Source organism: Cupressus sempervirens, chromosome 4 (assembly GCF_028749045.1).
Source record: "Cupressus sempervirens isolate cs-2001-9-10 chromosome 4, ASM2874904v1, whole genome shotgun sequence".
NCBI classification, from domain to species: domain Eukaryota; kingdom Viridiplantae; phylum Streptophyta; class Pinopsida; order Cupressales; family Cupressaceae; genus Cupressus; species Cupressus sempervirens.
In genome coordinates, this window is record NC_143121.1 from 310167907 (window position 1) to 310180664 (window position 12758).

The 12758-nt window shown below is 33.2% G+C and overlaps 1 protein-coding gene across 2 annotated transcripts in view; it reads right to left on the reverse strand.

Moving 5' to 3' along the window:
• Positions 1-2986: 2986 nt before the first annotated feature.
• LOC149561250 (histone-lysine N-methyltransferase CLF-like) overlaps positions 2987-12758 on the reverse strand; it is a 200328-nt gene continuing 190556 nt past the window's right edge. Inside the window, exons 13-18 of one of the 2 annotated variants that reach the window (XM_089825035.1) lie at positions 5943-6074; positions 5232-5322; positions 4891-4938; positions 4636-4764; positions 3710-3787; positions 2987-3596 (exon numbers count right to left, since the gene is read on the reverse strand). In XM_089825035.1, coding sequence (XP_089681161.1) covers positions 3405-3596; positions 3710-3787; positions 4636-4764; positions 4891-4938; positions 5232-5322; positions 5943-6074 — 670 coding nt within the window. In that variant the 3' untranslated portion in view covers positions 2987-3404. Of the gene's footprint in view, positions 3597-3709; positions 3788-4635; positions 4765-4890; positions 4970-5188; positions 5323-5942; positions 6075-12758 lie in introns of those variants that run through there. The other variant, XR_016363793.1, reaches the window with a different exon arrangement.

Here is a 12758-nt window from a genome sequence, read left to right on the forward strand (position 1 = left end):
AGGTCTACTAGTGAAGTTGAAAGGTTCTTAAAGAGCCCATCAGGGAAGTCTTAGGCTATGACATCGTAAGGGATGAGGTCGGGATGATGCCTAGGCAAAATTTGGCAAAAATGGACATCCCTTAGTCCTTGGCTCTTAGCCGAGGAGGTTCGGTCGTAAGGCTCTTACTCTCATAACAAATTTCATAGAGGAACTCCATCAAAACAAAACCAAAAAAAATTAATCCATGCCTTCTAAAGGTGGGGATTATAGTTTTCCGCGTGACTATTTGCAATAAATCTTACTTCAAAAATCGTGAAAAGTGGAAATTATTCCCACAAATTTATGCTTCATTCTTTTTTTCCCCCATTGAACACAATTTTTTACCTATAAATTTTGATTATTTTTCATTGGTGGAGGGCCTTTTTCCTAGTATTTCATGCATGAAATTTTTTGTAGAAAAATGAACTTGGAGGTATGTTTTCGTGTGTCCTTGCAAAATTTCCAATTGACATATAACAAGCAACACAAGTGTCATCTACCTCTCCCATGTGTTTGTCACTTGTTGAATCGATGGACAATTGTCAAATCTCATTAAATGTGTCAAGTTGCAATAGACACATCATGTGAGCCACACTAACTAGAAGAATGAAGAAATATAGAAGCTTTGGATTGAACAACCATGTTAAAGATACAGTAGCCATGAGAGGAAAACAATGATGGATGGGAATGTTTAAGATGAGATTATTAAGATGTTGAGTTGCAACATTAAGTTTGGTGTTATTGTCATTGGTGTTGCTAGAGTATGGTCGCTAGACCCTATTTATGAGGGAAGTGTTAAGCCAGAGGAATCAAAAGAAAGTTTTGGGGAGCTAAGGAAACAAAGATATTGTTGGGGCATATGAAATAAGGGCACCCATGATACCATTCACACTGTTGTGGATTATGTAAAGTTGACAAGACACAACATTTGCATTTTCTTTTCAATTTTGGTGGAGACATCTTGCACACAGTTGATTCCAAGTAATATCTACAAGAAATGCTTCCATGTGCATTAGACTTGATAGTCGTTTAGTGACAATTTTAATATGATGTTGGCTACATGCAGACACTAAAGGGAAGGCAAAAAGCATAGATGATGTTTTGTTAGACGTGTCAATATTCAATTATTAATATCTTCTTGTTTATTTATAATTCTTCATGTATTGCAAGGTGAAAGTAGACTATGTATGATGGAAAATAGGAGTTCATATATACTTTCATGTGTGCCTTTAGGCGAGCCTTTCTAAATCCACATTTGTGAATGAATTGCCAATTAATGATTGTGCTCGATTTGCAGATTTCTTGCCTTTGCAACAATGTTTGGAGTTGTGCGTTTGAAACTTCAATTTTTTTAACACTCATTTAGGGTGGCTTATAGCTTCAACTGTGTAATAGCTTTGCTCTATTAATTATCATGTGTTGATTTTTGCATATCCATTTTGAGAATAACGAATTCAAACTTGTCTAAATAGAAACTTCTTGATGAAACCTTGATTTGAAAAGATATTTCTTTCAAGAAGTTCCAACAATATTAATATGCTAATAATTTTTGTTTTACATAGTTTGTTAATTGGAACAACTTTTTGATTTTTGTCTCCGGCTTCATTGGGGGGGGGGGGGGGGGGGGGGGCAAAGGGAGAGGGAAGGAGGGAGAGAGAGAGATGTTTCCCTATGACAAAGTGTAGAGATTAGGAATATTTAGGTCAATTACAAAATTGTCAATTGCATTCCCATCAATTTTCTTAATTAAGCCAGTTTTCAACATCGAACAGTGTCTCTTATAAATTGGCAATAAGATTTTATGTACTAGTAAAAAGTTTTCATTGGATGTGTTCACTGCTAAAATCCATTGTCTTTCTAAAAAAAATTGTGAATACAAAATTTAGATTGTTTAGAGTTAATAAATTCTATACGTAAAAGAAGATGCTACCAGACATGAACTGGATGAGTTATATATATAACAAGAGGCAACTATTTTTTATAATGATTAGTTTCGTCATGGATAAGTCCTCTCAACTCTCGTTTCCCTAAAAATCCTTATGTTATTATGTTTTTTTTATTGTTTTTTCAGATTTAAATACATCTTAGCAAAAAGAATATAATTTAAGTTTGAATTGAAAATTAACTTATTTACTAGATTTTATGTATCATTAATAGCAAAATTTTCTTCTCATAAGGTGCTCCTCTAAGTTCTTGTCCTTAACATAATTATCAAAGTCTTATTGTTATATTGCTTTTGAGTTACCATGTAACTATGTTGGATGTGTAGTTTTGAGAAAGTTAAAGCTATGATTTAGAATGTTGTAACTAATGAAATGGTAATAGATTTCTTACATGATTTTACAGAAAACCCTACCCCATGTACCTAGGTATGATTCACTATAGAATTTAGGTATTAGACTCGTCTAATTAGATATGTCCTACATATATTTATGCTTTTAGATTTGGATTTGTTCAAAATTGTTGAGATGTGTACTTGAGGGAGATATGGTAAGATAAAGTATTTATAATTTGATATTGAGTATGCTTTCTGAAAATAATAGTTGATTTTGGATGTAGTGGTGTCAAATCTTGATACCTAGGCTAAAATGATAACCTTCCACTACTTTCTTCCTCCTATATATACAATGGTTTTCCTGCTTAAGAAGTTCCATTCAAATATGTAGAACATTGAAATTTCATGTGATGGATTATTAGACTCTTTGTTCATACACTGGAATCACTTTTTGACATTATTCTCTAGATATGCTATATATTTTTCTTTCTTGATAAAATATGTATTTAAACATGAGTGAGTTTGCAAATCTTTTCAGTGTTTATAATTTTTTAAAATTCAAAAAATTAATTCTCTATGTTGTGCTTCCTAATCTTAAAATAATGGATAAACAAATTGGTCCTTACCCTAATTCGAAAAATATTGGAAGATTAAGAAAAATTAAAAACAATTTTTCACTTTTTCTGGAAATGAATAAACTGCCATTGTATTTTCTCTGCTTAAAACTTTTTGTTTTTGCAATTTTTTTGTATTCAAAAGGAGTCTGATATTTTAGGTAGGTTGATATTTTTGATTTCCTATCCACCATAGGGTGGGATTCAATCTGCACACAGCTCTTGTTATTTGAATTACTGTGTTCTCCATACATCATACATCTTGACACAAGAAATGTTATAGTGCATATTATTTTACAGATTGAATTCTTTGCACCTCGATATATGTGTCACAACTCACACCTAGCCCAGATACATCTATCACTGCTAAAATTATAAAATTCTTAGAAACATCTAAAAACCTTGAAGCAAATTGAAATCTTATCGGATGTTTATTTCAAGATTCACTTCCAATGATTATGGGGCATTGTCTGCGAGTAACAGCAATTTTAACTTCAAGCAATTTTTTTAGCCCGACCATGAGAAGATAATGTTTCATCTCTTCTTGTATTTGAACCCTCTGGTTTCTTGGCCCAAACTGGGGCTCGATCTGGTTCATAACGATAGTCATAAAAGAGCTCTTCACCAGCTCCAATTCGTTCCTTGGCAAAAATGCCTACCCTATGATCTCCAGCCACCATGATCACCTATAACATACAAATATGTTAATCTAGCTGCAGAAATTTCCTCAAAGCCATTAGAAGCTTCCTGGTAGAGGACTCTGTAACAAGAGGTAAATTTGGATAGCAACGTTTCATACCTTTGCATAGCAATTTGGGTTTGGTGAATGATTGGCAAATTTCAGCTTGTCTCCTTTCCGATATGCATCGAGAACAAACTGAAGAACCCACAGAAGAATAGGAAATAATTCAAGCATTTGATACATATTATATTATTAAGCCCCCACTAGTCAGGGAAGGGTTGCAGAGTATAGTTCAGAGATTTAACTCGCTAAAAATATAAAGACCAAATTTTGACTCCAACTTGGGATTTGGCCAGAACTCAGCATGTCAAAAATACTAAGATTTTATTAAAGTTGCTTAAATAACATACAAAAAGATGTTACAAAGAAAAATTAAGCCAGGAACATAGACACAAGGAAAAAGAGGGAAACTCTTGCAAAAAATAATGTTTTTTCTGCTAGCCGGAGAATTTCTGGAGAGAATAGGGAAACATTCAACGAGTTATTGAGAAAGTAACTATCCTGGTATTTGACTCACATGTTGGCAAGTAAACTTGCAGAATTTTCAAGCTATGGGGAAGAGCAACTGGTACAGCCAAAACTCGCAAAGCTAACAGCTTATGGGCCAGAACAGAAAAAATGATGATTACAATAAAGGAAAGCCCATTTGATTACCACAAATTCCTTGATGAAAGGGGGACTAAAATTGTAGGATCTAAAAAAGATAGCGGACAAGTAGGTTCTCTTATAATACATATTACAAACCCCCCATAAAAAACAATCAATGCATGGTACTCTGATGTACTCATTTTTTAGGCTATCACTAGAGAGGCAAGCCACGCATTGTTTCATTAAAGTATGAGCATGAAACAATCGCACCATAAAATGCATCAGGAGAGAAGCACATAAAACAATCACACCATAAAACTTGTTCTGTGTCTAGACTTTTGAAGAGAATCAAAACAAAGGCAACTTAGGTTAGAAATCAAAATTGCACAACTTGCCTGATCATTCAAGTTAAACAGGAATGAAGAATCCTCACGATCATAGATTTTTCCACGTTTGTCAGCTTCTTTGTGTGAAATCAATTCTCCAGTATACTCTCCAAGATAATCATGTTTGTTTACAGGATTCTGAAGCAAATGAAATGTCAAAACACACTTTGTTCAAAAAAATTACGTGTACACAATGAAAAAATAATAAATATTTAAGTGAAATTCTATAATTACAAAAAGATTGAAGTATTTGAAGGAATATACCCTTAAGAAAGCTCCCCAACCAGCAACATCAGACTTTCCAAGCAGCACCTGACACAGATTTTAATTCACAAGTTCAATCCTGATACATAACACTTGATGAGAGCTCAACAGGGAAGCATGTGCAAGCAGCATTTTCAATATTAGATACAAAATGACAGATCTTTCCATGTAACTTTTGAGTATTTGAATTCCTTCTCAATCCCCATCGTCGACCTCTAAAATGAGACTCAAATTTAAGCTATCCTTCCAATAGGAACTCTTCATAGATTATCATTAACGCATACCCATGATAGAATACCTATATACAAGGAAAAGGAAGAGGCAAGAGGGGATGGTCTCACTCGTTGCTGTTGCTTCAGGAGAAGCTTCATGTTTCTGCATTCATAATTATCTCCTCTCTGAGGTGGGACACCAAAAGACCCATCTCCACAACTGAAACATATTGAAATGGACAAATGTGATAATTGCTTTATTAAAAAAATGTATGCAGAAAACTTAATAAAGACCTATGAAAAAATGACCTATCTTGAAAGCCAAAAGAAATTTTATATACAAGTGCCAGTGTAAAGTGAAAGAGGCAGCAATTACATTCAAGTTTTAAAAAGCATTCTCATAAAGAATCTTAACTTTTTTCTACAAGATTGTTTCAATAAATGTAAACAGTATGTTTTCATGTGATAAAATGAATATGCACTCATTGACATGTCCTACTGACTTTTCCATAATCCTTTACACTTCACGAGGATATCCATAAGATATTCAACCACCACAAGCCAAAGTCAACAATAATGCTGAAATTTGAAATCTTTAAAATAAATTTTCATGCATTCACAATGCTTTCTACCATTCCAAAACACATTGATATGGCATCTTCGTCTTTATACTTAAAATCACTTATGGATTGCAACAATCAATATAAGTCACCATAATTTCTAAAATACCGATATTTATTTTGTTAAAAATATAGGAGCTGCTTTCACAGGATAAAAATATGCTGAACTTGAAATTAATATAATAAGATGTATAATGTATTAGTTAGCAAATAACAATACCTAACCCAACAATTCCGACACACATCTGGATCACATTCACGTCCAGCAGCAAAACAAGGGCACTGCCGGCTTCGGCATTGACTTTTCGCACAATGACAGCCTCGGAAACGATTTTTGCAACTTTTTGAGCAACTGCAAACACAAATAAAAGGTTCTCTTAAAAAAATGTAAAATGCTAAGCATATAAGAAATAGTTAGCCATGTGCATGAATGAACTCAATAGGTCACAACTGTTTGCCAATTACATTTTATAACCAAACATTGTACAAATTATTGAATTCAGATTTCTTTTTAAAACAATTAACATATATCCTTGAAAAAAAACCATTTAGAAATCAAAACAGTTTGTGCTCATATAGAAAGGGAAATGAAATCATCAGGACATTATTAAGAAATAGTTTATGTGCCCTGGACTCAGAGATACAAGCCTATCCACCAATTCTAGATTGCAAACTTGCGATTGCATTGTTGAAAATCTCAAAGTACAAACTGCAGTCTTTTAACACAAATAGGAGTACACAATCGTGGCAACAAGGGCAATGTAATGGGCACCTACTGGTTATAACTTAGTGAAACACTTTGTAAGCAAGCTCTGATACCACTGTAATGGACACCCAGGAATGCCCAAAAGCTGAACCAAGGCTGAAATTATATTAATGCTACGAATGGTGCAATCAATTACAAAGAGATGTATTCCAAAGGCCAAACTCTAAGGGAATGACGTCTAGAATGTTACAACAGAAAATGAACGTCCTCTATTGCCAAAAAAAGGAGTGTGATTCACACATCCAAGCTCTTATCAAATGCAAGTCATAATCATCCGATGCTCGGCAATGAGACTTTCAGCCCTATTTATCCTTTTCTTCATCCTTCTGGAAGGAACTAAAACATTAATTAATTGCAAGGGCTAGAAGCTTCCTCCTTCCAATAATTAATGCATTCTCTAGAAACTCCTCCCTGGCAATAATTAATTAAATCGAGAGGCTTCCGTCCTTCCAATAATTAATACATACCCTAGAAGCTACTCCCTTGTAATTAATAATTAAATTAATTAAATACAAAGTCACCTTTAAATTGAATGACTTTATAAGAAATTAATTTAATTTCTTCTTATCCTCCACTTAGACTTTGGAGAACGTGAAGGCCAAAAGATGGGATCATTACAGGCAATCTGGATATACTATCTAATACATAGAACTAAGAACCTAAAAATCTTCCCTGGGACTGTGATGGTTATAATTATTTCATTCTGCCTAATCCATAAAGGTCCCATATGGGACTGTTGCCTCCTCTATCTCCAAAGTTCAATCTGATGGTTTGACTTCCAAATCGATTACTTCACTGTCCTTTATAAAGACAATGGGATAGTAACCATAATTTATGCTAAAAATCTTAAATAGAGTACAAAAATTGCAAAAAAGCAACAACTATTTCTCAAACTAGGTGAGAACTGTACAATATTCCAAAAGCCTTTATCAAATTGGATGAGGAAAATAATGCAGCCCACATTATATTCTTGGATCCTACTGCGGGCTCATAATTTGAATGTGCCTTTTGTTTAAGTTTTTTCCCAGAAATAAAGATAAACAGCAATAAAAGAGCATAAACAATACACACAAGACTCAATACATTTATCCTGGGAAAACTCTTCCACTTGAAGGGAAAAACCCAGCCACATCAGCAAAATATCTCTTTTATTAATAAAAAAATGTTCAAATACAAAGCTTTCACTTGATTGCTTACAATAAACTACACAATCACATAAATAGATTGAAACGAGACTCTTCAAATTATACAAGAAGATCTATTCAAATTTCTAATACAAGACCCTTCATATTTCCAAATATTCAACACCTCATATTTTCATACGCATGCCTCTTCACATGATGTATGACACGTCTTTTTACATAATATTATCTTTAAATATTATAAAAAATGTCTATTCAAGCTGAAGATGACAGTAATGGTCATAGCAAATTATTACGCATCCATCATATGAGAGGAGGCGAGCAAAGATTCAAACTTGGGATATGCCCATGTTAGACAAAGACTTGGAGACTAGTTGACGATTTCTTCCTCTGATTTGCCATTAGCTTGATTACTGAAGCCATGTCACCTCCCTCTATTAAACGTGGATTGTTAAAAATAAACTCCGCAGAGATTTTTAAAAATGAAGATAATAGATTCAGCAAAGCTAGAGAGAATGTCTTGAGATGCTACCAGCTACGATGTCACTCCCTTATTGCTAATATCAAACTTGGCTTTGATACCATGTTAAGTTTTTACCCAGAAATAAAGATAAACAACAATAAAAGAGCATAAACAATAAACAAAAGACTCAATACATTTATTCTGGGAAAACCCCTCCTGTTGAAGGGAAAACCCAGCCACAGCAGAAAAATATCTCTTTTCTTAATAATGAAATGATCAAGTACAAAGCTTTCACTTGATTGCTTACAATAAACTGAGCAATCACAAAAACAGATTGAAATGAGACTTCTTTAGATTACACACGAAGGTCTCTTCAAATTTCTAGTACAAGACCCTTCATATTTCCAAATATTACACCTCATATTTTCATATGCATGTATCTTCACATGACATATGACACGTCTTTTTACATAGTATTGTCTTTAAATATTATAATGAATGTCTCTTTCAGCTGAAGATGACCATAATGGTCATAACAAACATATTTCTATTTATAAATCAGAAATACAGATCTCTATATCAGCTACAATCTTCAACAACTTTAATTTATAACTTAAGCTGTTGGGTCCCACATTATATTTAAGAACTGGCTTAAATCACTCTAGAATTTCAGTTGGTTCTAAGTTATTAGATTTGAGGTAGTTATTTATTGGTTATAAGTTGTAAAACACCAAAAAGTGATATAAATAGGAGATCCGATGTAATTATAATAACCAAGAGCAAAATAGAGTTAATGTTGTAAGAATTTTGCATTGAAATAATATAGAAGATATCTTGCAAGATTTTTATGCCTAGGAAGCCTCTAACTTTGTGGGAAAATACAATCTTTTGAATTTTTTTCTTTGTTTTATTTCTATAGGATATGTTGCATTGTTGATTGAAAAATATTCAATTTCCATTCAATTCTTTGTTTTGATGGATACGTGATATTGTATGGAATAGAACTACAAGTAGCTTTGTTTGCATTTCTCTGATAGATGTAAAAATTTATCTTATGATTGCATGCAGTTTGTATGATCTATCTCACAAGTAATAGTTGTGTAAGTCAATATTCTTGTATGTTTCTTCATCTGTAAGATGGTATGGTTGTTATTCAATAAGGTGAAATATCCCTTGAAAACAGACAGAATTTAGTCCCAAACTGCTCCTAACCAATTTGTGCAGAAAAAATTTAGCAATATCAGCCTATATGGAGTAAAAAGGCTTTGTAAGAAGTTAAGAACCAACTAATCGGGCTTGCATTTATATAAATTTTACAATGACTGACTCTTAAGCATTGTAGAATGAAATAATTCAAGCTACTGTCACTGCATTCAGAAAATTTACATTTTGGAGGATTCAGAGTCTTGACTAGTTGAATAAAAGAGGATGTTAAGGTATCCCTTAATCATGTTAAAGGCATCGTGCCATTTTCTACAAGAGTGATTTTTAAAGGAGAGCTGCAAAGATATGAAGCCCTTGAAACTTAATGACCTTAATTAAGGTGAAACATGTTCGTAGAGCTTCTGTATTATTCATCCTTTACTCACTACCTAAGATGAACTTTAAATGATATGATATTATATAACAGTGTGGTAAGAAAATACAGCTGTAAAGAAAGTAGACCTACAGTATTTTTGTGAAATCCATGGCCTTTTATAAGTTAATGATAAAATATTCGCATTGTTGATTGATGTCTTTATCACTAAGGATGTTTACAGTGTTGGTGAATAAAGCATAGATAGTAGGATAAAAACACAAAAGATTTCATATGATGGGTATGAGATGTTAATCAGCGTTAAGTATATTCTTGAAATTTAATGATCTTCATTAAGGGGATACATGTCTGTACAGCTTCTGTGTTATTCATCCCTAGCTTCCTACTTGTTAAAAGAACTTGGCACGCTATTGCCTTCTATGACTGTGTGATAGTCAAATCCAGTTGTAAGGAATGCACATCTACAGTTATTTTGAAAAATCCACTCTAGTTTTAGTTAATGAGTAAAGTTGCCATGTTATGACTGTGTGATAGTCAAATCCAGTTGTAAGGAATGCACATCTACAGTTATTTTGAAAAATCTATTCTAGTTTTTAGTTAATGAGTAAAGTTGCCATGTTATTTTAATGTATCTTTGTCAACGGGCACATTTAACATGTTCATACATGTGCATAGAAAGTAGGATAAAAGCAACATAAATTTAGCATATCAAGGATGTGAAATGCAGGGGAAGTTTAGACTACAAAGCATAGTCATGGCAAGTGGTGAAAAGGCTAGACAAGAATAGTGATTACTAGGTAAAAGTGGGAAAGATGACATGATATCCAAGGCAAGTATAGAAGAACGTATAGGGGGGAATGCATAGTAGGAAGGTGGAGGAAAGGGTGCTTGAAACAAAGTGTTTGTATATATCTGTGTGTTGGGGTTGTTTTTCCCTAGTGCATTTAATTGATCCATAAATTGGATCCAAAAAGGTGTTGGACCAAAATATGTTTGTCACTTTCAATCAGAAGTTCTCAAAACTAATTTCTTTGCCATGATGGTCTTGAAGCCAACAATCATTCCTCATTGACGAACATGACCTTGGGATGATCTAAAACATTTTAGGAATTCAAAAAATAGGGGACTACGATGAACATGACCTTAGGATGATCTAAAACATATTAGGAATTTAGAAAATAGGGGATCAGATGAAGAAAATGAGTATTTTACTATTTTAAAGTTGGTGATGAATGGCACTATGGGGTGGTTTCATTATTCCCCTAGCAGTTTCCACAACGACCAGTTCGTGCGGAGGTGATTTTGTAGCCACCCTGACAATTTCATATTTTCATAGAGATTTCAAAAGAGCTAGTCTACAACAATTGATGGTTTCATCATTTTGCTTCCACTCCCACATGACTGGTCAATCTTTTAGCGCAATGGCAAACATGTTCGAATACTTTGGGCTTTGATGCATTTTTACATTGAAAAATCCAATTATTAATTAGGTAGCATTGATTGTGTGGAATGTGACAACTTTTGCATTTATAAATTTGTCTGAGCTTCTTGCAAACTGTATTGAAGGATTTTCAGTAGTTTTCCTTGACTTACAAGCATGGATAGATAGATGGTTGCTTGTATTTTGTTTTCAAGTAATTGATGAACTTCATATTGGAATCTCCATATCAGTTTACAGATAATTAATTGCCATTACAGAGGTGGAAATGGGTAGGTCTGTACCACACTAGCCTTGTTAATTGTTTTTGTGCGATTCTAATGGCAACAATTGCAGTTTGTTAAGCACGAGTGCTCTATTTCTCTACTTGTAGTCAACCATCTATTTTGCAAGCTCATCAATGCCCTAGTTAAATAAAATTTCCATGTGTTGTAATTGTATTTTGTGAAAATAATCAAAATATGCTTTGATGTAGTTTATAAAATTCTCTATTTTCAATCTTAGAAACCTTTTTTTTCTATTTTTCCGTAATCCTGAATTTTTCCTTGTTGTATTAAAGTCCCCTTAAATGGTGAGGGTTTCAAAGCCAGTTGCCTCAATTAATTAATTCCACTAAGAGCTTTGAAGGTAGGCAAAATTATTTGATTGGGATTTGATGTCTTCTTAATATGGTATTATTGGATTGCCTAAACAAATTATTTATAGCTCTTGTTCCTATTAGCAAAGTTGCATGGATACGGATACAGATAGAAATGCAAATACAGTATTGGGTACGGATACGGCCATTTTTTAAGATCCCCAATAAGGATACAGCTGGATGCGACATTAATAAATATCACATACACCTATATTTAACACAATTTTCTAAGTTATTAGACAGGTGATTTTCATTACTTCAAAACTGTAAGGAATAAACCATGGACAAAAACAACAATTACATGCAAGTATAACCAATATCAAAAAATAATAGATCACACAAAAAAAAAAATACAAGACACCAAGATTTAACGTGGTTCACCCAATCCCTGGGCTACGTCCACCAAACAGCAAGTCCGATATTATTATGATCTAGTGATTACAACCTGATTACAATCCGTAATCCCTTACAGCTCAATATCGCCACAAGAAGCAATTTTGCATCACAACTATGAAAACAATCCCTAACCCTAAGCACTTTTATACAAGTATTTTTACCGCTTTAGGGTTATAATTAATAATTACATGTCGGCACAAAATCTTGATTAAATAGGGCCCAAAATAAATTTTTTAGCCCCAAAGAATTTATGAAGTATGTATGGTACTTTCCTGATCAGTCACCACAATTTAACAAAAACAATATGGACACATACATGCTACATTAATATTTATAACTTAATTTAACGCTTTACAATATGCAAAAGTTGTAGAGTTGCATTAAAAGATAACCCAACAAAATGGGTTGCTAACTAGAAAAACATTTTATTTGTCTTTCTCATTTGGTGCTAGTTTTGATTATATGAGTCTTTTAAAACAATTGTATTAATTAAGTTTTTAAAATTAAATTTGGGAAGATTTATTCCACATCTTTAAAAAATCAAATTATGTAGTATTTGGCACGCCTGGAAAATTAACATTTTTTAGGAAGACATGGGTGAAATATTCAACGTGTATCTGCGCAGTATCGCATACGTTTCCGAATTGGATATAGGGA